The 27,479-nt window shown below is 42.6% G+C and overlaps 1 protein-coding gene across 1 annotated transcript; it reads right to left on the reverse strand.

The window, feature by feature from the left end:
* Nucleotides 1–69: 69 nt before the first annotated feature.
* Nucleotides 70–27,341, reverse strand: dstyk (dual serine/threonine and tyrosine protein kinase). Its single transcript, XM_080728922.1, has 14 exons — nucleotides 26,222–27,341; nucleotides 22,662–23,077; nucleotides 16,686–17,210; nucleotides 14,585–14,780; nucleotides 12,174–12,412; nucleotides 10,575–10,658; nucleotides 9,637–9,813; nucleotides 6,019–6,148; nucleotides 4,922–5,078; nucleotides 3,433–3,565; nucleotides 3,019–3,132; nucleotides 2,606–2,720; nucleotides 1,615–1,749; nucleotides 70–697 (listed from the first exon to the last, which is right to left on the reverse strand). The coding sequence occupies exons 1-14, from the start codon at nucleotides 26,415–26,417 to the stop codon at nucleotides 510–512; spliced, it is 2,805 nt and encodes a 934-aa protein (XP_080585048.1). The 5' UTR covers nucleotides 26,418–27,341; the 3' UTR covers nucleotides 70–509.
* Nucleotides 27,342–27,479: the final 138 nt, after the last annotated feature.

The following is a 27,479-nucleotide window of genomic DNA, read 5'->3' on the forward strand; positions in this document are numbered from 1 at the left end:
AGGAATGACAATAATTTGTTTCAACAGATCATTTTATTTAAAAAAAAGTTGTATTTGAATAGATGCAATGATACGTTCAGTTTAAATACAATCTAAAATTAATATTTTATATAACTTTATAATACTGGGAATGGACTACTTTTAAAACATCTCTCATCTAGTAACAATCGTATGATCAAGCAGCAATTAGCATGGCAGCTAATAGAAAAGCATAGTGTAGGCTTACATTTGTATACAAATACACAGAACAAACAAACAAATAAAACCAATTTTGGGGGAAACACGTCTTGTCTTGTATCAACTCATAAATAATGTAAATCTTGGTAAGGAAGAAAGACATCTTGGGACAACTTTATTCGGTTGTCTGTTTTTTAAGTCCTTCAGAAATACTGTGCCGGGAGGCCCTTTGTCATAAATACAACAAAAATACTCTTCTCTGGTCGTAATCTTTTAGTAGTGAATGTATTTTGTGTTTGAAGTGTTTGTATTTTTATTCTATCTGGAGTGTTTCAGTTTGAGTCCTCGAGGCTACTGCTTTTCTGGTCCGAGATGCAGTTGCAGAGCCGTGCCATGATGCTTTGCAGACTGGGCTCTACGATGCCGAGCAGAGGCCTCTGGGAAGGGTCTCCGTTCCAGCAGGCCTCCATCAGCTGCCAGCACTCCGCATCAAAAGTGGCCAAGCGCTCTGGCCTGGCACCTGGAGAGAGAAAAGACAACAGCGTTTAGGCCAGAGGTTCTCAAACTTATGGCTCAGGTCACCCCTGTGAATAACGTTTTCATCCATGGCCACGCTGAATTATACTACTTATATCGATACTAGCACTTTACGTTCATGTCATGGTAGATATACAGTATATACATTATGTAAATCTTTCCCCTAAGATCCAGTATGGCAACGTGGAAAACGTGAGAGAATATACGTTTCCATTAGATACGAAAATAATGTTATACTTGAACCCCATCATCCCTATTCTAGAGGGGAAATTTCACCAAAAGCTCTACAAGCTTACAACACGTCCGAAGGTGACATGTTGTAAGCTTATAGATCTGCTATTTTTGGTGAAGAGATTTGGTGTACAGTACATGGAAAAATAACCCACCAAGGACAGTGCAACTAGGTCTGTTTTTACTAAGTCTTAAGTGGTTATTAATAAGTATTCTGCAGAACCCCTGGACTTGAGTCACGGCACCCTTGGCTTAGAGTGCCAAAGACATTTTGTTCTTACGTGTCATACTTGGCGCATGGGGTCATCATACTCCAGACAGTAAAAGAATGCCAGCACTCATGTAAGTGTCTTTCAAGTGTGGTTATTCAGATAGGCACAAGTGAACTGTGCTTTGCCCATGTAAAAGTACCTAAAGGACACGTCCTTGAGTGCTGCCATTCTTTGCTGATATATTGCAATTCTTCTGAGCCGAGCTCCCGGTAAATAGTTTATTACTTGTGTCTCTTGTGCTCACATTCTTTCTGGTTTAATTGTCATACTCAAGGCAGCCATGAGCAGAGTATGACATAAGAGCAAAAGCTTCGAGGACTTAAATGTAATGCATGTTGTCAGGTTGTAGTGAATTGGGGCGTAATTTCTTTGAGAAAGCAGTTCTGCTGTATTTCACCTTTTTTTACATTGTTCCAGAGCTGGTCCTTCGTTGAGCATTTCTCGAAGGATTCTGGGAGTTTAACAGAACCAGTACAGAGGTACCAGAAAAGGATCCCAAAGGCATAGACATCTACAGAGTTATCATACTTTCCTGTAGGGAGAGAAGTAATATTCAAGGATGAGAAAAATATAATAATAATAATAATAAAGCAATAGATCCAATAGGGTAAAACTGACACATAAGCAACTGTAAAAAAGTATAATATAGCAAAATATCCAATAGGGTAACACTATGACACATCAGCTAATTTATAATTTAAATTACAATTACGACAATGTATGGGTGTCGATGTATCCATTATTTATAGAGTATACGCTGGGAAGGATGTGAACAGTGAACAAGTGATGCACATTTATGGATTATTTGGTTGATGACATAGCAGTTTTCAACCAGTGGTCCGGGGACCACCAGTGCTTTTTGAGTCTACAACGTTACGTCATTCCTCGCGGTGAAGAGCTTTCCACCGCGAGTCCCGACACATCTCTCTGTTTTTACCATCAGACAGATAGCCTCTTCACCCCGTTCACTGATTGGTCGATCTAGACCAGTCAGTAACGGTGAATAGGACTTCACCGTGACTGACTATGATGGCCTTGACTATGATGGCCTTCACTTATTTTCTGACTTGAGGTGGAAAGCTTTACACCTAAAATTTGCGGTGGTAGGCTCTTCACCGCAGACTCTGATAAGAGGCTTTACAGGTCCATTTGTTTTCATTTTAAGCTCTCAAGAGCATCTGCATTACTCAATTTACAAGAAGTCTAGACAATTAGAGAATGTTTTTTTGATCAATGTTAGCTTGTTAAACGTTTTGGGTCTGAGAGACTAAATCTCATCAAAATGGTGGTCCGTGGCTCAAATGCCAAATAAATAATGGGCCTTGATATGAAAATGGTTGAAAGCCACTGTCATAGCAAACAAGAGTGTGACTGCTTGGAGATCTGACCTGTGAACAGCTCAGGGGCCATGTGGATGGGAGTTCCAACCACACTGCCAGACATCATGGCTTCAGGTTTGCAGAAGCCCAAATCTGTGATCTTCGCCCGATTCTGTTTGTCTAGCTGTGGGAAAAACAAGACAATAAAGAAGCAGAGCTACTTTTATGTGCCATTTATTTGTTACAGTAACAGCACACACATATAGTATTCAATCCACCTTGGAGGAAAAGCATTCTAAAATGAAGGAGCTGAGGTATTACAGTATATGTGCTCATTGTGCTGTACATTAATACCAACAACAATACATACACATCTAAAAATGTCACGTCAGTTTATGCTCATCAATTCCAATTGATCTATCAATACCACTGCATTTCCACAATCCCCCTTTCAACCCCACTGTCAAAGACTCCAAACTCACCAAAACATTCTTCAGCTTTATGTCTCTATGCAACAGACCCTGGCTGTGTAAAAAGCGAATCCCTTCCACAACATCCAGAGCAATCAGAAGCCTCTCCCTTAGTGATAGACCAGCCTAGAACACACAAACACATGAGCCTTAGCGAATAAGGTAGAGAGCAGGATAGTTGTGAACATTGCACTAACTACAGTACATATGGTGAATTTATATAGTGCCCTGTGCATTGCATTCACCCATTCACACAAACATTCATACACCGATGGTGGAGGAAACCATGCAAGGCACCAACCTGCACATCAGTGACTTGCTCAAGGACACTTACGGGATCGAACGGGGCCACTCTACCACCCTCTATATCATTAACAGTACAGCCCCTCTGTTCTTTTCCATACACTGACTGCAGTATCAAGTCACCTTTAAGCCTGTATAGAGGTCTCTATGTAGTCGCTCCATAATAAGTAGCACAGCAATGCTGGAACCACCTCCGTAGGTGTGATCGATGACAGAGCCATGCAAGTCTACCAGGCGCTCGTGCTTAGGCAGGGATCTGAAGAAGAAAAAAATAAAAACACATTCAGAGAATGCAACATTCAATCCTTTTTGTTATTCAGTGTAGAATACCCATTTAGGCCTAGAATTATTGAATACTTTAACCAGTGCTGCGCTGTGAGCTTGTATATCTGCTATTTTTGAAAAAGTCGTGAAAATGTGTGCAAATCTTTGACTATATGTATTTTCAAAGCGAACGTTTGTAACAAAATTTTTGCTTCTGGGTGGTCCCTGGAACTAAATATTTTGAAATGCGGGTCGTGGCCATCATTTTGGAGGTCCTTCACATGAAAAGGTTTGAGAACCACTGACATAGTAGTCTCTCAAGAACAGGCTAACTAAGCTCCATTTAAGTGAAAAGGACCTTTTCTTTGACGATGGCTGGCCAGATTGCTGACATAGAAACATAGGTTTTTCAAAAAGTCTTAGAAGGATTCAAAAGACACTAATAGAATCGGGTCAAAATTCTAATTTTCACGATTTTTCAAAAATAGCAGATCTACAGTACAAGCTCGCAGCACGCTGTGAGCTTGTATATCTGCTATTTTTCAATAGTTAAAGCATAAAATAATGATACACAATAATGTGTACCCGTTCTGAATGGGTTAAGTCACTGATGGTGCACTCAAAGCTGCCAATGTGACAAACATCTGTAAAACTCTTCTTGAGATGTCCACAGGGGGGCAAACCTATCACAGCATTTCTTCAAAACTGATCCATGATTTGTGAGAGCAATGCTAACATTTTGATCTCACTTTGTCCGGTGGGAACCAACCTGATTATGATGTACGGTAAATGTACAAAATGGCTAATGTGAGTCTGACCAATAATATAATTTATAAGCTCACAATGCATCACATTGTGACTCGTTGTGAGCTTATAGATCTGTCATTTTTGAAAATAAAACAAAAAATGACACTATGACACTTCCCAACACAATATGCTGACGGACCCATAAAATGGCCTCCAAGACACTGGGCCGTGTCAAAACAATGTATTATTTGTGTATGTCGACGTATTAAATAAGCAGGGTGTGGTGGTCTGGTTGGACACACTAAACCTGTTGGTTTTGTGTGACGCACTGGAAGTTGTATTCTTTAGGTGGTGGCTAATGTCACACCAAACCATCTGTCTTTTGGTTCTTTTCTATTGCATAGAATGGACTTTACATTCATGTTAGCATGTTATGTTAGTCGTCTCCCAGGGGACTGGGTGTTGTTGTGACAAGCAGCTACATCTGCAGTGGAAAACAAAGCTATCCGAGTCAGTCAAGTTGAGTCAAGTTGCCATTTATCAAGTTTATCTCCATGTGTGCTGCCTCTAAATTCTGCAATTTCACCCTCCACTGACTCACCTTGTGTAATGAAATTCAAGAGCCAGATCATTCCAGTGTTTATCGTCGGGCGGTACCACAGATTTCAAGGCACATGGGTAGCGACCTCCCCAGCTGTCACACAGGTACACCACTCCATACTGGCCCCGGCCCAGCTCGCGCCCAAGCTTCGGCTTGCCTGTGGGAATACAAAGCTGTGTTTATTGAATATTGCATCATGCCATTTATTTTTAATTGTACATCTACTAGGTTAGTTTTGACAGCTCTAATTGTGTAAATGTGAGGGAATTTATTTTCTCTGTAACACCGATCCAAGTAATGAAAATTACAATGCATGGATCAACAGTACAGTATTGTTCGATTAAATTGACATACGTGAAAAAGACTAATTGATCCTCAGTGTTAAAGTTCTTATGACATGCTGTTTTTACAAAACATACGTCTTTTATCATGGTCCTTCAAACGTGTGTTAAAAAGGTTCTAACTGAAAAATCCACTCCAGTGAGACAAGACAGTTTTTAATTTGCCTGCGGGTGTCCCCGTTGCCTGTCAATCATCGCCTCCGCCCCTCCCCAGGGGGAGAAAGAGAGGGGAGGGCAGGGACCGTGACATCCAAGTCCATTGGCAAATCACAGCACTTTTCTGAGCCTAATTATTCAGAAAACCCCAGACCACAGAAAATCCACTGAATAGCGGGTATGCGCATGCATAAAGTGAGTGGCAAATCAAGTGGTGAAGTGAGTGGCAAAGTGAGTTTAAAGTTGTTTAATGTCATTTAATGCATTTAGATAGGACTTTTCTGTTTGCATGTATGGGCTGTCAAGGCCAGAAAGTAGTTTTTGCCACCGAGTAGGCGTTCCGGCATAACTTCCGGGTATGATGATGATGTCACACGCATACCCTCTATATTTATTAGTTTTTTGGGATGTAACTGAGGTCAGAAAACCTTATATATGTCATGAGATCTTCAACTGTATAACTTTCTGTCTTTTTCACCCACTTTACTTGTAATGTGATGTGACAATAAAGATTGATTCTGAACTGTGAAATGGTCCTGTTCACCTGTGCCCTCTCAGAGTTAAATGAACACTGTGTGTTGGTGTCACAGTGACTCTCACCGTGCAGCAGAACATCTCTGAGGGACCGGCTCTCCAGAGACAGACGTGCCAACCGAGGGGCGTGGTCTTTTCTGACACGCAACCACAGGTCTTCAGTACGCTCCAGGCGCCCTGTGTGGCCTTCCTCCAACTGCACGTACACACACGAACACATACACACAAAACATAAGTGGTGGTTACTGGTTACTACCCTCCATTCTTTGTTATGCTAAAGAAAACGACAAGTGCAACCTGAGTATATAATGACTGTTGTCATTTCTAGTTTTCCGAAATGATGCACTGTTAATTTCGTAGACTAAAACTATGACAAAAAATGTTCATCGACTACCTTTTGTCACCGACAAAAACTACGTAGAAACGAAATAAAGACTAAGCTACAGTATGATGACTAAAAATATGACTAAATATAATTGACAATTTCGTCAACAAATAAAAACTACTACAATGTTAAGGAGGGACTAGTGGAGAAGAGATCCAGTAGAACTAAAAGACAAGTAATTTTATGTTTGGTTGCGCTCGGTCGAGTGTTGCGCTCTGAAAATAGATGTACAAGCTCACAGCTTGCAGATCGGCTATTTTCAGCATGCAACCAAGTGTAAAATCAGCCATTACGACATCAAGGCCCACCAAGACACATTATTTTGTCAACAAAATCAACTGTACATATAGCGGCCAAAAGTCTTTAGTCGACTAAAACTAGACAAAAACTTTTCAGATTACTACAATTTTATTCAAAAGACTACGACTAAAAACTATGTGAAAATCAACACTGCTGCATGGAGGGGTGGAAAGTAAACAAGCAGCGCGACAGACAGACAGAAAGAATCAATCAGCATCAAACCGCTAATCAATGTGTTCCAGTTCATGGCGTTATGAGCCTGCTGACCACAGCACTACCTTCCACCAGAATCACATGACTGCCTGGCCTATTCAAGGCCTACTACAGCACTGTCATTTGGAAGCTAATCAAAGAGAGGCTTTGAAGTGACTGAAAAAGCCATTAGAATGCCTGTCATTTTATAGGCTTTACCCTTTCTTGATAATTAGAGCAATTTCATTAAATTGTTAACTTGTGCATGTTCAGTTCACACATCTTTGCATATTCCAGTTAGTGACCAAGATAACCGATCCCTAGTAATGTCAGTCAGCGTTAACACGTTATAATGTTCTGTTGTTGCAGCTTTGATGAGACATTTTTAAGACATTCCTGTTTCCACCACTTTATGGTGATGGAAATTCAAATGTACTCATTAGCCCCACAGTCATCTTCAGAACAGATCGTCATCCCTATGGTGAATGCATTCTTATGTTGGGCAGGTGCAGCAAGTCAAATGGCAAACTTAGCAGATTTTCCTCAAATGACATTTGCCAAATAACACAATGAGGAAAGACATCCAGACTATTGTTCTTGTCCATTTCTATTTCACCTATGTCTATTTTCTGTAAACTTTTATTTCACCTACAGTAAACCTTTTTTCTGCTAACGTTTCTGTAACCCCAAAAGTCCATTGAATTCAATGGACCTTTTCTGTCCCTTTTCTGATTGGACAATATAATGTCCAATCAGACAGGATTGGTCAAGCTTCACGTGACATCACAATACGTAATATAAATGGTAAGACTGAATTCATTTCCCAGCAGATTCCTCGTGACTCGTGTCAGTGCAACCACACTTGCAATTTCTCAGATTTGCACCTTTCTACTTATGTGTTAGTATCCAGAGTCCAGACACAGGAGGGGAGCGTGTCGCTGTTACTACATGTCATCTTTTCGACACCCGACTCTAACCCTAACCCTCACCTCCGTGGAGTGAGTCGCTAACCCTCCGGTCAAAATGATGGTCGTTCGAAAGAGCGCGATTTTCCCACACAGCAGACATAATGATTTATACTGTCCGATGAGACGACAATGGCTGCAAAGCTGAAGTAGAGCAGTTAACTGAATGAAGCTATGAAGCGTCAGATAGTAGGACAGACAGCAGTAGAGATATCCTTACAGATATATAAAAAATATAAATAAAATGACCTCTGACTAACTGGAGCTCCCCAGTAGTCAAGTGGTTAGTGTGCATATTCTGCATACCACACATAGGCACAACATTAGGAAAGAAAGACAATTAAAAAGGGAGAAAACAAAGCAATGAATTAAGAAAGAAAGATGCCTGCACAACCAGATTTAGGTAAGGAGGAAGAGAAAGAAAGGAAAGAAGGAAACAAATTAAGAAAGAGCGAAAGTGAAACTTAATCTTGCTCATGTTGGTTGCTCAAAAGTTGTAATACATTATTATAATCGATTAGTATCATTAACTCAACCTCTGCCAAAAAAAATACCCCTTTGTACCCCTTCCCTGCCATGCTCGAGGAACCCGAAGATTTAATAAGCTTTAATTAAAAATAAATAATTTATCGAAGCGGAACCAAAATAGGCCGGAACTAATGCTCCGTGATCGGTTTCTACACGGACACATTATTGAGCGGACCAGTTAACATTGAGGCCGTGAACCGGAAGCGGATGGTCCGTCGTCTATTTTGGCCTGTTAGCTTTCTGTGTAAACTCTGCGGCTTACAGACGGAGAACTTATTCATCAATTGGAAAAATTTAAAAGGATTTGATCAGCTGATGGAATACGCGAACACACGATGCATAGCAGTGTCCGATCACGCACGATGGGAACTGGATGAGCGCCCGCGTTAACAGGTAGGAGAAGCCAGCAGTGAAAGACATAGAAAAATCTTCGGGCTCCTTGGCCGTAAACTACGAATGAGTTAACCACTTATGCCCTGTATCATACAGTACATCATTGTACAATTAGTGGTCATGCAAATACATACAGGCTATGCAAGTTTGTTAGATCTGCTGTATTATTTTATTTTCAAAAGTTTGAAATGATTGTGATATTGTCATACAGCTCTATTCATCATCACCATCCAGAAGATAACAGTGGAGCTTATCCAATGAGTACATTTTAATTTCTATCACCATAATGTGTACCTTGTCAATACAGATCTAATGTAGCAGGGACGTCTTAAAAATGCATCATCAACTGTATGGCTACAACAGAACATTGTAATGCAGGAGTCTTCAATGTTTTCAGGCCAAGGATCCCTTAGTTGAGAGAGAGATGAAGCAGGGACCCCCATAACCTGTTCATAGATTCCAAATAGTTTCATTGTTTGACAGCACAATCACCAGTGTATTTTGGATTCATGTCAATTTGTGTTTTCAGATATTTAACCACTTGAACCGTCAATACTTTATAAACTTGACCTTTCACTCTGTACTTAGTCTGCTCTTTTTCCCCTCTACACCAAAGCTCTTTGCCGAAAAAAGCCGATCTACAAGCTCATCTGCTATTTTTGGATAAAGTTCTCAGAATATGGGTGCTAGAGTTCAAGTGGTTAATATAAAGAAATGAGAAAAAAACCTATCACTCAAAGGTTTGGAGGACCCCCTGTAGTAACTCTGAGGACCCCTAGGGTTCCCGGACCCCCTGTTGAAGACCCCTGCCATAATGTGTTAAGACTGTACCAATCTGCACGAGAGCTTGAAGAATGAAAGCAAAACGAGCAACAGAGTCAACAAACACAACAACAGAAGAGAGGAACAGAGGAAGCTGACCTGGCGCAGAGAAGCAGCGAAGGCATCGTGGGAGCTGTTGAGGCGCGTTCTGAACTGAGAGCAGATGCTCCTGGCCAGCTTGGCAGCACTGAGGCTCTCTATGGCATCCTGGGCCACCTTCCTCTTCCACTCTGGGCTGATGCCAGGCGGGTTCACAAAGGTTATCCGCTGGATTATCTAGAAAAGAGAACATTCAAAAACAAACCACAACTTGAACAAAATGACTAACCACACATCCATTACCTCTTTTAATATCTTTAAATGACAACTTTTGTTTTTTTACAACAAGGGTTCATATTTTAGATAGCAATTAGAGAAAAGAAAAGTTAAAATGTTTTCATTTACTGCTTTCTAACGTTTTAGCGATTTTAATTACTTTAATTTCAATGGTTTGGTGTGCAAGTGGCTAAATATGTCTTTTTAGACACAATAAGCCCATTCCTAAGATGCACCACAATCTTTCATGGTCAGATGTGACTTATGGGGGCTAGTAGGGTTACTGTAAAGAAATCGCCAACTTATTGTGTCTAAAAATACATATTTAGCCACTTGCACGCATGCCCCCAACCACTGAAATCAAGGACATGATATCTCATGAATGCCTGAACGGATTTCCAAGCAGATTTTTTGTTTGGTACATGTCCATGCATGATCTGTGCATGTTAAAAACTATATTGTGGCAGTTTTTTAACGGCAGCAAATGAGTTAACCCCCCCCCCCCCACACACACACACACACACACACACACACCCTGACGAGCACTAAGAGTTGAGGAATTACATTTTGTAATTGTGAAAATAGCAGATCTATATGCTCAGGTTGCGAGGCGTTGAGCATGTAGATGGCCTAATAACAGGTGCACACAATCTCCTCTGAGAACCAACATATAATCACCCACTTCCTGTGATAGATGTGTGTGGTACAGTTACAGTACCCACCTGTTTGATCTGCTCCCACACCAGACGAGTAACAGAGGATCCCGAGTGAAAGGTCACTTCCACGTGATAGGCAGCATTTAATATCTATAGGCAGAGGAGAGAAAGCAGGGTAGGAGGTGACGGAAGAAGACACCCCACGATTCCAGCACACATTACAAAGGGTTTACATGCTAACCACATGCTTTTGCTGTCTAGGGGCTGGGAAATTAAGCCCAAAAGTGAACACTATGTTGAGTTGACATTGATTGATATGCGTGAATCAAAACAGCGTCGCAGTTCTGACAATGGAACAAGGGGGGAGCGCTTGTTTTCTGTGGAGATGACGGAGGCGTGCCGGCGTTATTTTATAAACACAATCTGATCTAGCTAACAATCACGACATAGGCTATTTATTATAATCACTAATTCACTATGAAGTGTCTTTAATTATAATTAAAGTAAAAATAGTCAAATAACATACAAGGACAAATTGTTCTGCTCACAACCTTATCAAACCAAAATGCCTAAACTACTGCAAAAATGTAGGCCTATAACTATGATAATGGTTCTTAACTTCTTGTAAGTCCCAATTATTAAGTATAATACTTTATAAATATAAAATGCTTATGATTATTTCTTGTGTTATATGTCATGAAACATCGCATGTAGGCCTATTATTGAGCGGTGGTCACAACGCTCCTATACGTGGCCGTGTGTGTGGGTCTGTCTGTCTGTCTGTTTGTATGTCTGTCTGTCTCCGGGTATGTAGCCTGGCCCTGCAGTAACCTTTTCTGACCACACATGTTAAGGGAGGGGCGCTGTTGTTCAGGATAGGCCAGGCATAGGCCAGGCACAAACACACACAGGGGGCACACACACACACACACACACACACACACACACACACACACACACACACACACACACACACACACACACACACACACACACACACACACACACACACACACACACACACACACACACACACACACACACACGCTCAGTTCACACAAGTGTGATTTTTATTACCTATACACGAGTGAGCTCTCGATCGGCACCTCCGCACGGTCCAGGCGAATGCAACAGAGCGCTCCCTACCTCCGGTTCAGCCAATCACAAGCTTCCATTGTCAGAACTGCGACGCTGTTTTGATTCACGCGATTGATATTCCAAATTTTAACCCACTAAAACTGGGAAAGTATCTGTCATAAGATTAAAAAGAATAGAGGTCCGCACACAGCTCAATGCTCCACAGTGTTTATTTAAAACATAAAGTTAAACGACGTTTCGGCCATCAGCTGGCCTTCATCATCTGTCATACTCATTTTTGATATTTGTTTTGGCTATTCAAAAATATCAGATCTACACGCTCACAGAGAGTCACTTAAGTGTCGCCACTGCAAGCTTGTACATCTGCTATTGTTGATCACATTTGAAAAATCTTGAAAGTGTGAGAACTACCAATTTAGAATCGGCATTTTTAGAATCGGCCTCAGGTCTTAATTGGTTTAAATTAGTAAAATATGTACTGTGAAATGTCAGTATCTTGCACTCGTTAACTTGTTATCCTTATGATTTAAACATTTAAAGCTTTAATCTAGATGGATCCCAGCTGACCTGTTTGAGGTGATTGGAAGTGACATTATGGACAGAGGAGTCGATGTGTGATTTTTCTAGGCTGCTGAGACAACGCTCCAAGGTTCCTACGAAGCTCTCCCTCAGGTAGTCCACGGAGCTGATCAGCTTGTTGGCCACCGCCTGGTTCAAGCCAACCACTATCAGCTCCTGGATCTGGTGGATGCAGGATTTGATCTCCTTCGACGTAACAGGGTCTCCATTAGTTGTCACAATGATGTCTGCGGAGAGAGTAGGGCTGTCACGATTAGGACATTTTGACGATTAATTTTCACTCAAATAATTGGCGATTAACGATTCAATTGTGTTTTTGTTGTGGACAATTACATTTCTGTTTGGCTTTTAGGCTTTGAAGTTGCACATGGTAGATATGACACACAACCTAAATATACAAAGAAATGACTGACATATTTGACAACTTTACACTTAAAAAAGAACATTGATAGTGGAAATAGCCGATCTACAAGCTCACAACGCGTCGCGATGCGTTGTGAGCTTGTAGATCTGCTATTTCCTCTATTTTTGACTTTCTTTTAAATATATGAACATTTTTCAACATGGAAACGATTATGACGATTATGAAAAATATCACGATTATGTCAAAAAAAATCACGATTAGACGATTATGTAATAATTGTGACAGCCCTAGGAGAGAGTGTTGGGGAAGTTGTGAAATCCTGTGCAATCTACCACATCATGTGATGTATATACTGTATGTAATGAATTAGCACGGTAAAGTCCCAGCATACTAACCCCGCAGGGATAATCCCTGCGGGTGTACTGTGGCTGTGGAACCGCTGTTCCCGCGGAATCATTTTGAAAGTGCAACGGTCGGACGGGAGGGCGGCAAATTGTGTACCTTTATCAGTCTGTCACAGACTTTTGCATTTTATAGGGCTGTTATAGGACTGGCCCCCACTGTTGTTATCCAGCCCTATATGTTATGAACATGACTAAAGCACCATCCCCATTGGGCATGAGATAACGACATCATTTCGTCTGGCTGAAAGTTTAAAGTCCAATCATCAGGATCAACAAGGTTCACTTTGCCAGGCAGTTTAGTAACCTAATGCTTCTTAAATGATAAGGTGACCCATTAGCATACATCACAAAGACCATTATCTTTCACCATCGTATCTTTTTTTATAGTTTGTGTGAACACTAGAGCCAAGTGGATGGCAGTAGAGCCAAGTGGATGCCTTTATAGTTATAGTGCTCAGACAGTGTGAATGGCCCTTTAAGTATAAAAATACACATCTTGTGTACATTTGGAACAGCATCTTAATAGCACTGTTGTCAAAGAATAGTAAACACATGCTGAAGATGGTAAATGGTAAAATGGTAAATGGTGCATTTATATAGCACTTTTATCCAAGGCGCTTTACATAGATCATGGGTGTGCAACTTTGATGATGGCGATGACCACTATATTTCCACCTTCACTCCAGAAGGCCACATTTCATATTGCTACGTCCTACTTTGTTCTAGTTTCTCCTACAAAAGAAGCAAAAATAGCAGATCTACAAGCTCAAAACGCATCGCAGATCGGCTATTTTTGCTTCTTTTGAATTGGAATCCTGAATAATTTTTTGTTATTTTTTAATTGGAATCCTGAATAATTATTTTTTATTTTTTAATTGGAATCCTGAAATATAACATTTGTATTTCATTTCAAACACATTTAGTTATATAGTCATGTTAACTTTATGTACCCAAATACAAATACATTGGACATAAAAAAAAAATACATTTTAATACTACTATACTAGTCATTAAGCTACTAATATATTATAGACTGACGGAATTAAAGCAGGTCATGTTTGGAATTGTAACAGCTGAAATCAATAATATATCAGTATTCCGTTATTAACCTGCGGGCCGCATGTGGACCCCGGGCCGCCAGTTGCCCATGTATGACATAGATCCATTCATACACCGAGAGAAAACCATGCAAGGCACCAGGTCAGCTCATCGGGAGCAATTAGGGCTTCAGCATCTTGCTCAAGGATACCAACTCTGGCGGAGCCCGGTGTTGAAAGGGAAACCTTCCAGGTTGCCAAGCGGACGCTCTACTCCTGAGCCACTGCCTCCACCCCCAGATGTTAATGAAACAAGCAGTGGATTGTTTTCTACTGATAACCTCAGAAGGTTTGTCATGCATCTCCAATCAATCAATTTAGTTTCAATGTCAGACAAATAACAGTCAAATAAAAGAACATGACAATCCCCTTTCCTGCCCTGTATAAATAAATAAAAAACAATTGAATTTGTTTTTACTTGGACACTGCCATCAATTCACACGTCAGCAGATTAATCCCATTGCAATTTATACAGATGCAGACAAAAACCCCTTCACACTCAGTAGCATGTTTAGCAGAGGTAACTGTGCTGACCTGTGAACTCCAGGTTAGCAGCGTCCTCCAGCAGCTGTTCCTTCATGCTGCTGAGCGTCTCCACAATCATCTCCTTCATCTCCTCCTGCTTGCGGTTGGCGATGGCCATGAGGGAGGTGAACAGCTCGCCTTCTTTCTCCCGCGTGTACTCTAGCCTGCGCGGCGTTATCTGCAGGTCCCTCTGCATGTCGAACGCCTGCATGAAAGAGCATACTGTAAGCCAGTGGTTCTCAACCTGTGGGTCGGGACCCCCAGGGGGGTCCCCAAATTATTTTGGGTGGGTCCCCAGATGATTAACATAATGTGCAACACTGTTTTCTCACTCAACAGTAAACAAACCACCCTAAAGGTTAAGTGTATAGAGGGTTACTATCTTCACATTTCTAAAGTGACAATTTAAGGACTTTTTAATACCTCTAAAATGACAAATTAAACATTGGCCAAATTGTCAAATATTAGAGGCAGAAATTGTGTTGCGAGGCGTTGTGAGCATGTAGATCGGCTAATTTCACAATAGAAACGTGTTGTACAAAATGTAATGCCTCAACTCTTAGTGCTCGTCAGGGAGTGGGGGTCGCCAGTTAAAATATGATTATTTTGGGGGTCGCGGCCTGAAAAGGTTGAGAACCACTGCTGTAAGCTAATCAGAAACACTGCATCAGGAACATTGCAACCGAGGCTGCAGACTGTGGACCCAAGGTCCAGTCAAAAATGAACCGTTTAACCGGCAATACAAATTCTGACCGATTAATACCAGCATTTAAATTGTTTGTGTTTTTGTTGGAAAATGTATTTTTTTCCATGTTATGAAGCTGCAAACACGGAACCTTACGCACTTCAGGAAGTTGCCATGACGGCATAAAACTGATGATTTGCAATAAGATTGTGACCTGAATTAATATTTTAGCTTTGCATCAATCAAAAATCACGTGGTTTGAGGACTAGGCTAGATCTGTCACGGTGACACATGCTGCACGACAGATCTAGCTAGTAGGCTGTGACAGCAAACCTCTCCAGCATGTGTAAGAAATGATTATTTATCCAGAGTGGTGGATGGTCTCCATAATTTACTGACCACCAAAGACAACATTTAACCACATTTAGCTATATTTGGTTCCAATAGCAGTTTCACAACCACAAATGCAGCCCTGGTGGGTGTTCATTTGGGATCCTGAGTGAGTCACAGACATTCTTCTGTTCTAAAATAGTACATCGAGTAACAGTTAATGACATTTTATTCGTATTTATTTGTCTATTTATTATCAAAATTAGCAATGGATAAAAACACTCCTTTGTGGCACTGGGCACTTTAGGCTCTAATGTAGCCTGACAGCACATTGCGGGTTCGAGTCCTGTTCCCGACAATCTTTGCTGCATGTCTCTCCCCATCTCTCTCTCTCTCCCTGTTTCCTGTCCATCTCTATCAATAAAAGGTAGAAAGGCCCCAAATAATATCGTGAAAAAAAGAAAAAGGAAAAAAAAGGTTTTAACATGTGTCAGATGGAGATGGTACTCCATCTCAGTGGTTCTTAACCTGTGGGTCAGGACCCCCAGGGGGGTCCCCAAATTATTTTGGGGGGTCTTACTCTCCAGATGATTAACTTAATGTGCAACATTGTTTCCTCACTCAGATAACAAACCAACATACATTTTAAGTGTATAGAGGGTGTCTGCACTTTTCTAAAGTGACAATTGAGTACCTGAGACGAATAACAGTCTAAGTCCATATATTTTTTTGAATATATATATTTTTTGATTTACCAGACTGTAAACCACAAACTAGTCATCTGTTAAATTGTTAATGCACTCACCCCTCATTTTGTTCAGTTTTCTGTTTTAATGTTATCTGCTCCCTTTGTCTGCTGAATATTGCTGGTACGGACTTATACTTATATTGGACAAATTGTCAAATATTAGAGGCAGAAATTGTGAACGTGAGGCGTTGTGAGCATGTAGAACCGCATTATATAAAATCTAATGCCTCAACTCTTAGTGCTCGTCAGGGTGGGGGGGGTCTCCCTGTTAAAGTATTATTATTTTGCGGGTCGCGGCCTTAAAAGGTTGAGAACCTCTGCTCTATCTCTCCCATACAGACACTAACCTGGTTGATGAACAGGTCCAGACAGCGAGAATGCACGCCGTTGAGGATGTTGGCGGCCTCCACCTGCTGGTTGTGCAGCACCTGGCGGGCGAAGGGCACCAGGAGCCGATGCAGTCTCTCAAAGGCCTCGCCCAGCACGCTCTGTGGCTTGGTGCCTGGGTTGGGCGTCTGCGTGGGGGCGCCACACGAGCAGTTCCCCGCGTGGCTGCTGAGCAAGCCCAGGGAGAGCAGGTGCTTGTAGAGAGGGCTCTTCTCTCTCTCCCTGTCTCTTTCCCGCTCCTTCTCGGCGCGGCGGCCCGGCTCGGGGGACGCCTCCGGCAGCGTCCCCGCCGCGGGGATGCGGACGAAGCAGATGGGGAAGGGGAGCATCTCCTTGACCTTTCGAAGGTCGGCGACCTGCTCCGTGCTGAGCGAGTCCTGGTTGAGGGCGTAGAGCATGATGGGGATCACGCCGCGGGTGCAGTCGTCCAACGCCTCCTCTATGGGCTGGATGCTCGAACACGGCGCCACCATGATCTTTGCTTCCTGAAAGTGAACAAGTGTTTGTCCCATCAGATCAACTGTTCCAATAAGGACTTGAAATTTTACTTGATGTTTAATTGTCACAAATAACTTAAATATACAAATAGCCTTTCTGAAACGGTTAGTTACAATATTGATTCTGATTGGCTGGTTTCTAATTAGACCAGTGTCTTAAATCACACGATGATCCACACCTTGAATCAGTTTATATCAAACCCAGGTGCGTTATTTTTTTCCACAGTGTTGTGAAGCTGAATTAGAGAAGGGAGCCCTTGATTTTCTCTCAAATCCTGCCGTGCGGCGCTTCTAAGCATCGACGAGCACATTGGACGGTAACTGAGTGACTCCGGGCAGAGCTTGTAGAGCGTCCCCTATTCCCCATTCTGACTGCAAGTAACAGGTGTGTTGTTTTTGCAGCCTAGGTTGGAGACACTCGGTTTTGCCTCGTGTCTCACCAGAGGCCTCTTATGGCTTATTGCTTCAATCTTCAATCTCAGTGTTGTGACGCGTTGTGAATTTGTAGGTCTGCCATTCCCACTGTTTTTGGAAAATAATTGCAAATGTAGGAAGATTTGGATAAGATTATGTTGATTAAGCTATATAAAATATATAATTATTGCAATTAGGCAATGATGTAATAATGGTGACAGGCCTACTGTTCAACACGTGCATCTGCACGTCTCCAATTCTTCTGGGACTAAATATGAGTTACGATTTCTATTTGATGTTATTGTAATTGTGCTACAGATAATTGCTCTGTTCATTCAATCCAACCTTGTTATATAACGCTATACGTTAAAATGGATTCCACATCAGCACGACATCAGCTACACATGTCACATGCTACTTCCATTTCTGAACATAAACCTATCTATGGTGGTCATGGGAAAGGCTATGGTGGGGCAACAAAAAAGTTACAAGTGCAAAGATTTTGATAAATTACAACATAAACAAAAATAGAATGGGAGAGAGCGTGAGATGGAGTCAGTGAATGGGGTGGAGGGGGTGATGGGAGAAATAGGGTGAAAGAGGAAAAAAAGAGAGGCAGAAATGACTAACACAGCCTCCACACAAAGGAGACAGTCAGTCCTGTCTCCAAGGAACAAGAGCTGAGACCAACTGAGCAGAGTCTCTCTGGATTGGAACAAAGATAGCCTGCAAACATTTGCCCACAACTAATCAAAATAAGCAGAATCGTTCAATTGCTTCTCATGCAGTGCATTTCCAACAGAAGCGGCGGCGATAAGAATCATCTGGGTTTCCTGAAGTCGTTTTTCTCCACTCTGTGTCGGTCCCTACATTCATCTTAAAAGGGCTAGTCTTACGGACCGCCAGGCACATGTTTACTGTCTGACCCAGTTATAAACATTAAAAATAACTAGCAGTTGAACAGATAAATTGCTGTATCTAAATTCACCGATTTCTTTTAATAGCACACTTCGAGAGAGTATGCCAATGTCTCAGCCCTTTGCTAATAAGTGGGGTGTTCTTGGTGCTGTAGGCCGTATGAACTTGTGGCAAGGCTGACAGTGATCAATCACGTTGAGGCCACACAGCTCAAAAGCATTTTGAGAAATGTGGCAATAGGTTGTCAACATTCATGTCCCGTGTGTTACTGTGTGTCTAGGTGGCGGTAAGATGCACAGGGAAACACTGCCATGGAAGAGGGGGATAATTAGCAGGTTGGCTCTCTCATCTCTTGGCCTCTCTGAAACAGGGTGTTGTGATTCTGCCAGGGTTGTGTGAATATCACAGTGGGCAGAGAAGTTCTTCTGTGCCTTCCTTCACATACAGTACCTCTAGGTAAACAAGTAATCTAACCCCCCATTATCACACCATTAACCCAGCCAAAGAAACAAGTTAACAACAACATTGTAGTAGACTGCAAAATACTCAACTGAAAGCCATTTTGGAATTGGTTATTTCCTAAAAAGCTAAATGCAAGTGGATGTAACACTATGTAACTCACACTGAAACGATATCAAGTCCAGCATAAGTAAGAGATTCATTCTGCACTGCATCTCTCTCACATGAAGTGCACGTCTTCCAGACAATGACTCAGCTGTTCCGAAACAATAAGTCATCTGTTTATGTCCAAATGTAAACATAAAGGACTGACTTTCTGCCACAGAAAGCCAGAACAGACTGGTGGAGAGGGGGACGCTGACAGAAAGTGAAATTCATTACATTATTTGTTTACATTAGTATTATTAAATGAGGAAAATGCAGCAAATTGCTGTAGATTTGATTATGTGTTAAAGGAGTGCATCAATGGCTTGTTTCTCTATTAGATCATTCAACAGATCTCCTACAACAGCCGATACTGTACTCAATTTGAGATTGTAACACGAGGAATGTAAACAGTAAGAAAAACATTAATGAAAAATGATCCATGATGATTAACAGTGACCTGGGATACAGCCGCAACCATGGTAACCCCATCACAGGAACGGAGTTGGGGGATTTTCTTTTTTTATGTGGCCTGGTCATGTGAATCGCACCAGACCAGGGCCATTACGTAAGGGGGGCAGGGGGGCGGGTGGCAGCCTAGAAAGCAATGCTGGGCCTTCTGGGGCTGTCTGAGGGCGAAGCTTCCAGGGCGACCTGCCCGAGAGGCCTTTGTCTAACTAAAGGATTAAACAACATTTTCCACACACCACACGTGATAAGGAATGACTACAACCCACTGACCACGACAAATCAGTTAACCCCGCAGGATACTCCGATTATCAGGTCCCACAGAGGCCGTTCCACTGAGGTTAAGCACCACTTCCTTACTCCACACGCCAGCATGTGGTGAGCACTAACCTGTGGACTGTGTTCTTCAAAAGATGCTCGAAAATGTAAACAGATTAATTCAAGCACCCCCTACAATCCCTGAATTCCTAGCCTAGATCAAGTAAAAGGAAAGGCAGAAAAACACTGAATAATCAGCTCTAATCAGTAATCTGAGTGCCAGCTAAGCCAATGAGCCACACTGATATGTATTTGATTTGATTCTTTTTTTAAAGCGAGACATGACACTTGACAGAGTAGGTATAGTATGTATGAAGATTCTGTGGCTATAGATAAATCCAGATATACTGTAAGAACTAAACCTGTGCTACTGTGCATATTAGGGCATTCACCGAATATTCGAATATTCGAATACTAACGTCACTATTCGACTTGGTAAACTGAATTCGAAAATCGCTTATTTTTTTAAAATATTTTTTTTACTCTTTTTTTTTTTCTTTTTTAAAAATTATTATCATTATTATTGTTTATTCATGGTTCATACAGCTTGGCTAGATAGGAAGTCATAAAAGATGATTTGTCAATGCCCCTGGTGGATGAATTGGTGCAGTCTATATACTGATGTCATGAATGCTGATGTTGTGACCTCCCGAATTAATTTCGGTACTCAGCGGTGTCTTCTCATTCATTCATCCCGGCTTCACGTTCATATTCTCGGCTGTGAATCCAAGGAAACAGACGTCGTTTGAGTGGGAGACACGCCGACTTCCAAATGCTTGTGTGGCCGTGTATTGGGCATCAGAGAGCGGATACATATTCAGCTGGTGGACTGGGAGGCGCGCGCGCGACACACCACACACACACACACACACACACACACACACACACACACACACACACACACACACACACACACACACACACACACACACACACACACACACACACACACACACACACACACACACACACACACACACACACACACACACACACACACACACACACACACACACACACACACACACACACACACCTTTGCTGCGTGTATCGCTGCGGGAGAAAGCCTGGTAGGCGAGGTTAATCGCTGCTAACGCGTCGCCGACCGTTTTAAAGAGAAAAGAGGAGCTTAAACACAACTTTGCTAATTGCTAGTGTTCCGTGTTGATATGTTTTCATTTTCCACGACGAGTTGTGACTGCGTGATGACATGCAGCAAGGGAGGCGGCACGTCTATAATGTGAGCTTGTAGATTAAATGTTTTTGACAGAGCTCGAGCCAAGCGTTTGTGAGTGTGAGAGAGAAGAGACCCCGGCCCGCTGGTGCTGCTGCCTGCTGGAGCTGCTACTCACTGGACCTCCAGTCATTCAGTGTAGTCAGAATTATGTATCCGCTCTGCAATGCTCATTCATCGGCCACAAACGTCGTCATGCCACGGACCTCCAATATTTACAAGCGACTTGGGCACTAGTCGTTAAGAAAGTATGAATGAACTTCCCCCGAACCTAAATAATTTCGGGTCGGGGCGTCCTCCCGAACCGAAATTATAACGGTATGGATCGACCCTAACTGCCTGTTGCTGATTATAGATTTGTTTGAACAGTCATTTTTTATTATTATTTCCACCAGCTCACGGTGCGAGCCGCGGCGTTGTGAGCTTGTAGATCTGCTGTTTTCACTAGTTTGGGTCCTGGGCGATTGTCTAATTTCTATTTTGGGTCACGGGCTAAACTGTTTGGTAATGTGAACCGCTGGGTTAAAGTCTTTTTATTTTAGAGCATGAAAGAGAAACTGATTAGAAACTGTTGCGCTGTGATGCAGGCAAACTATACAGCTGTCAAATGTACTGTTCCAGGGGAAGCACTGAGCGCACCCATACTTGCTGGTCGCTTAGTCCAATCAGGTCGCGGCTCATTTGTAAATGCCACGGTCAATAGCCAATCGTATTTCACTAACCTTCAGGTCTGTCCCGCCTCCAGTGGTTAACCCTCACTCGCATGTTGTGTTCAAGACTTGAAACAGCGCATCAATGATTGAGAGGCCGAGAATGGCTCGTTTTTATTGGATGAAAATATATATATATAATTCCCGTCGAATTCCGACTATTCGAATACTTTGAGGTCGAATAATTCGAATTCAAAAAATCACTATTCGTGAATGCCCTAGTGCATATTGCATAAAATAGTTTTGATAAGCCAAATAGCAATCTTTAGTGGAATTACAATGGCTACATCCATCATATTTTTCTAACAAGGATGTCCTTTTGCCTGCATGGGCTACCTGCATGCAACTAGGGCTGTCACCATTATGACATTTTACTAAATAACTGCGATTAACAATTTAATTATGTGGCTTTTAGGCTTTGTAAACAAAGGTTGCACAGGGCAGATATGACCAAAACATTTAATACACAAAGAAATGACTGACAATGGCCGATACCGATAATCAAAATAAATAATGTATTATGGCCAAAATACGACATATTTAATTTTTATTTATAATTATTATGGACATTGAATGGTTGACAAAAGCGATAAATTATTTGTCAGATTTGTAACAAAATAGTGGAAATAGCTGCTCCACAAGCTCACACCATTATTATTTCTGAAAATGTTTAAAAATGTTTGAACCAACATGGAAACGATTATTGAAGATTATGCAACAATAATTTAAGGATTAGGGCCAGTATTATGTAATAATAGTGTGACAGGCCTTTACCTGCAGCAGTGGGTGGTGCAGAGTGATCTCCAGCTCAGCCAGTCTGTGGGCAGGATCTTCACACTCCTCGTGGATCTCCAGGTCCTCCCGGGGAACCGTGTCCCAGCGGCCACAGTTGGCCGCCAGCTGCACACTGTGCACCAGCTCATACTGGCCTGGCAGTGCCAGGCTGAGCCGCGTCTGTCTCCCGTGGGTGAAGCACAGCTTCCGCCTCTTGCACACGCTGCCCTGAACCCCTTCGCACGCCTCCCCGGCCTCGGGGCCGAGTGGCAACAGTCTCTCGCCCAGGAGGCAGTTGAGCAGCTGATAACGGGCGGCGCAGTCCTGGCCCAGCACCAGGATGTAAGGGGCAGCTCCCACCGTGTTGCGCAGGAACTCTTCCTCATGACTGGGGAAAGAGATGCAGCTCAGCTGGCCTAAAGACACCAGGAGAAAAAAATACCAGTTATTGGAGGGGAATACAAATGCTAAGTAAGCCTTGCCGAGCCATGAGGCCCATAGGGCAGGAGCCTATCTCCTGTTTCTGTAGCATGAGGCAGCTTGATGTACAAGTACACCCCCTGGACATGGCGCTAGTGGGTGCATCTCTCCATTCAGACATGTCTCCTTTCCGACATGTCTCCATTCCGACACTAACCCTATCTCTTACCCTAACCTTAACCTCTATGGAAGTGTTGCCACTCCGACAATAAGAAGTCACTGTCGCAGTGGCGACATGTCGGAATAGAGAGCGCCCATGGGCGCTAGTATGTCGCAGGGACTTACCCCAAATCCAACCCTTGATGCTGAGTGCCAAGCAGGGAGGCACTGGGTCCCATTTTTCAGTCTCTTTGGTATGACCCGGCCGGGGGAACAAACCCCGACCACCCAGTCACAGGGCGGACACTCTAACCACAAGGCCACTGATACAATTGCTTAGCTAGGGGTTACCAAAGGTTTGCACTTCAAACAGGGCAAGCCTAAAGCTCGGAAGCCCAGTTTAGAGTGTGTGGTATTAACCAAACAGACTTAATCAGCTATTTTTGGCAAGCATAGTTATATATTTTTGGCTACCATAGTTATAACCAGTAAGACTCCCTAAGGTCGCGCACATGGGTGTGTGGTTACACTGACACAATATGTCCATATAGTATAGGCATTCCCAGATATGGGCTTAATATTGATGAGCATAAAAGGGATTCTATTGTTTGGGCATTCGCAGATATGGGCTTAATATTGATGGGAATAAATTAAAAGGGATTATATTAGTGTGGTTGCCCTAACAGGGCAACTCCATATATGGAGATCTAGGTGATGATCCAGTCGTCCCCTCGTATGGATATCCAGGGTTTGATGAAGTCAGTGTCTTGATCTTCTTATATGGATATCCAGGTGATGATAGTCAGCAGTCTTGACAGTCAACAATGTGATGTCAGTGATGTATAGACAATGACATTGAGGCGTTACAGATGGGCGGATGAACGGACAGACGGACAGGATGTGCTGGTTTTCATAGTCAACTGTGACCTACGGTCGCAATAAATGACGCTTTATGATCAACTTCTGAAAGCTTACTAATCAGAAGTGTAACCAGACATAGTTTAAGACTTGTGTTACTATCCCTCCTAGTTGAGTGTGTTGCATTCAGGATATAATTGACGACCCTTCAGTTCAGTTACAGTTTAATGCTGGGAGATGGCGGGAGGTTGTAAGGCAGACTTCAAAGCTGGTCCCTTTTTTCCCTTCCTTGGGCCAACATTATGTCCTTATCCAACCAACAGGCTTGGTGAACACATAATGATTCAATTCAATCTGATTATTTGAGGCTGAGGGTAATGGTCTTGGACATAATTCACAATGATGCTGAGTCACAGTCAAAAGCATCTGTACAACAAAGAACAGAGCTTGGCAATATCCTGCTCTATATGTAAAACCTTATTAACTCCCCTGAACACCACCCCACATTCTGTCCAATAACCTTTGCAGAGGCTGTTGGTCTAATCTGGAATTATCCTGCTGGTATTCACACTTGCCTTTACTGTACCTAATGTGCTTAAAGCCTACATTTCAGCCCAATCTGTAGCTTTTAACAGTCTGAGCAATAGATACTCCAAGTTCGACAGGGTTTTCAACACTGTTTTTGTCTCCGCCAGGCTGCAGACTATGTTTTTGTTCCTGGCTGTCTTGTCCTTCTGTTCGTCCATCTTTGAACAGCTTTGCTCCAGCAACCTTGGACCAAATCGGTGTCATGGTGGCGCTATAACAGGCCGCTTCATCTTTTGGTCAATAACTCTAGACCCAGGTTTTTCCTTGATCCCTTTGATCATGACGCAACTCTGTACATGGACAACACCCATTTCTGTCCATTTTGCGTTTTCTTCCAAACACTTGTTGCTACTACTATGGCAAACTCGCACTAAAAGGTACACGTCATCTCTTTGGTCAGATTCTTCAGATTCCATTCTGATTGGCTACGATTGTCTTTCAAAGTTTGTGGGAAGGGCCCGTTTTGCACTAAATGACACAAATCATTAATGCAGTCATGTCTGATTGCCATGAGACTTTGCACGCACGCTCCACATAGTAGGTCATGGAAGAACCGCCACCCCTATCCCACATTTTTCAAAATGGACTGACTCATGGTGGTCTCATGGTTTTGGCCTATAACTCTTGAACTGTAGGTCATACAATCTAAACAATATATCCCTGGATATTCCTTGGATGACCATTTGTGCCTCACCATTTAGTACCCACCATATGGGTACTACTAGGCACCCTGGTCTGGTGGATACCTGTGCTCCGAGGAGCACACATTTCTAGTTAGTTCTGTAATGAAATTGAAGACTATTGTGGTCCGTCTCACTTCCCTCAACATGAAGAGAAATCAGTAAACATTTTTTTCTGGCAAATGGCATACCACAAACCTCAACAACAACACCACCACCACCACCACCAAACACTGTAGATGTGAATCAGCATAAAAACAGTATCAGAGTTCAGTCCAATGTGTTGAATCTGTTTAGACACAGATAAGCTCCTGGTATAGCATGGTGTGAGAGTAAGGTAAATTGCTCCCATGAAATGTGATTTACCTTAACAAACCAGCACCACACACACACACACACACACACACACACACACACACACACACACACACACACACACACACACACACACACACACACACACACACACACACACACACACACACACACACACACACAGGTTTATATCTGGCTAAATAAGTTGCTCTCAATGCCCAGCCCATGTTGAATAAATCTCAACATATTTGTTGCCTGGACATGCTTTTGAGAAGGAGCTTAAATCCCTTTCATTTTTACCAAACCCTGGATGAGTCATGTATTTTTCAACTGACACAGAAATAACTGTTTGTTCCTAGATTTTGTTTTTCCCCACAGTGAAAAAACAAAAATGCTTACATGCACAAAAATATGTGTGTGTGTGTGTGTGTGTGTGTGTGTGTGTGTGTGTGTGTGTGTGTGTGTGTGCGTGGTGATGACCATCATCATCATCACTCAGATGCAGGCTGTTTCTGTAGCAGCAGGTGCAACTCAACTCACCTGCCTCCAGGGAAGCACCCTCTGAGCTGATGGCTGACGCGCAGGCGTTGCTGTAATTCTGTCGGATCTCCCGAAAGAACGCGTTGGTCTCTTTCAGGTTCTTTTTAAGCTGAACGGAGTGCTTGTTGTAGCTGCTAAAGGTCCGTGACAGTTCTCGGGCCAAGGCGGTGGTTTTCTGTGGATTATTTCCCTCCATGATGATGGCAGGCAACTAGTTTTGTTTAGATGATGTGCACAAGGTAACGTTCCTCCAAGGCACGTGCCAAGACGTGGCCCCCAAATGAAGAGTCTTATTAAAGAACACACAAGTACAAGCTTCTTCAGTCTGTCATGCTCAGAGCCCAGTGAATCGAATGGCGATTGATCACATACGTCTCTCGATGACAAATCAAGTGCAAGACTCAAAAACCACGTATAGTAGTCCAAGCAGCGATGACATTAGTGTTAGACTTGTATGACAACCACATTCCCCCCCAAAATCTCCCTAAACGCGAGTGCTGAATAAATGCAAGACATTTGGCTTGGTGATTATTAATACAATGGCAATGTGAAGCTAGCACGGCTAGCTTCACGGTTAGCCTTAACAGGGCCAATAATAGACTAAAAATATTGTTAACTCTATAGACAATTTAAGAATTAACGTTGCTTTGCTGCAACTTAATGTAAGACTTGGTCGTGTCTCTGGTTTACATACATTAAACCGAGGAGTGGTGGTCTGAAAAAGACGTCATGTCGGAAAAGTCAGGAGCCCCGTCCGTGCCAGCGTTGCGTTTATATTGCTAATAATGAGCTAATTATTGTTCCTATCCAGCAGGATCTCATCTCATCCCTGGGCCTGGCTCACCGAACATGCCCATCCACTCCCTGTTTGCAGCCCTGCAGGGGCCATGGTAGAAACAGCAAGCAGCGGCCTAGTCACAACAACTGCTCTGAAACGTTAGTATCCTCCGCCGTCAAGAAGCGATCTTCCCAAACTGGTCCAAGGAAGTAAGCAGACATCCTCCTAAACGTCAAAGAATCATGCAGCGGACGTTGTGTTGTTTTGTTTTTTAAAACTGTGGTGGTTAACACAGGATGAAGATTACGACGAATGACACAGGACGCTGTGTAACCGTTTCAAGCCCATAAACAGTCCAAGCTATCAAATCAGTGCAAAAAGTTAAGTCGACAAGAGAATAGTTGGGAGGGGAGAGGGCTGGGTCAGTGTGGCGCAATGCATTCTGGGATGCGTAGGCAGAATCGAGAGGTGCATCGTGTT

This window comes from Nannobrachium achirus (genome assembly GCF_963921795.1).
Source record: "Nannobrachium achirus genome assembly, chromosome: 6".
Lineage (NCBI taxonomy): Eukaryota > Metazoa > Chordata > Actinopteri > Myctophiformes > Myctophidae > Nannobrachium > Nannobrachium achirus.

What these genes read in the sequence shown, in the direction of transcription:
- dstyk (XM_080728922.1), bottom strand. Translation starts at nt 26,417, where the DNA reads ATGGAGGGAAATAATCCACAGAAAACCACCGCCTTGGCCCGAGAACTG. An exon ending in TCGCTGCTTCTCTGCGCCAG is followed by an intron (nt 6,149 to 9,636) that starts GTCAGCTTCCTC and finishes GTGTACGTGCAG; the next exon opens with TTGGAGGAAGGCCACACAGG. An exon ending in CAGAGATGTTCTGCTGCACG is followed by an intron (nt 5,079 to 6,018) that starts GTGAGAGTCACT and finishes GTATTCCCACAG; the next exon opens with GCAAGCCGAAGCTTGGGCGC.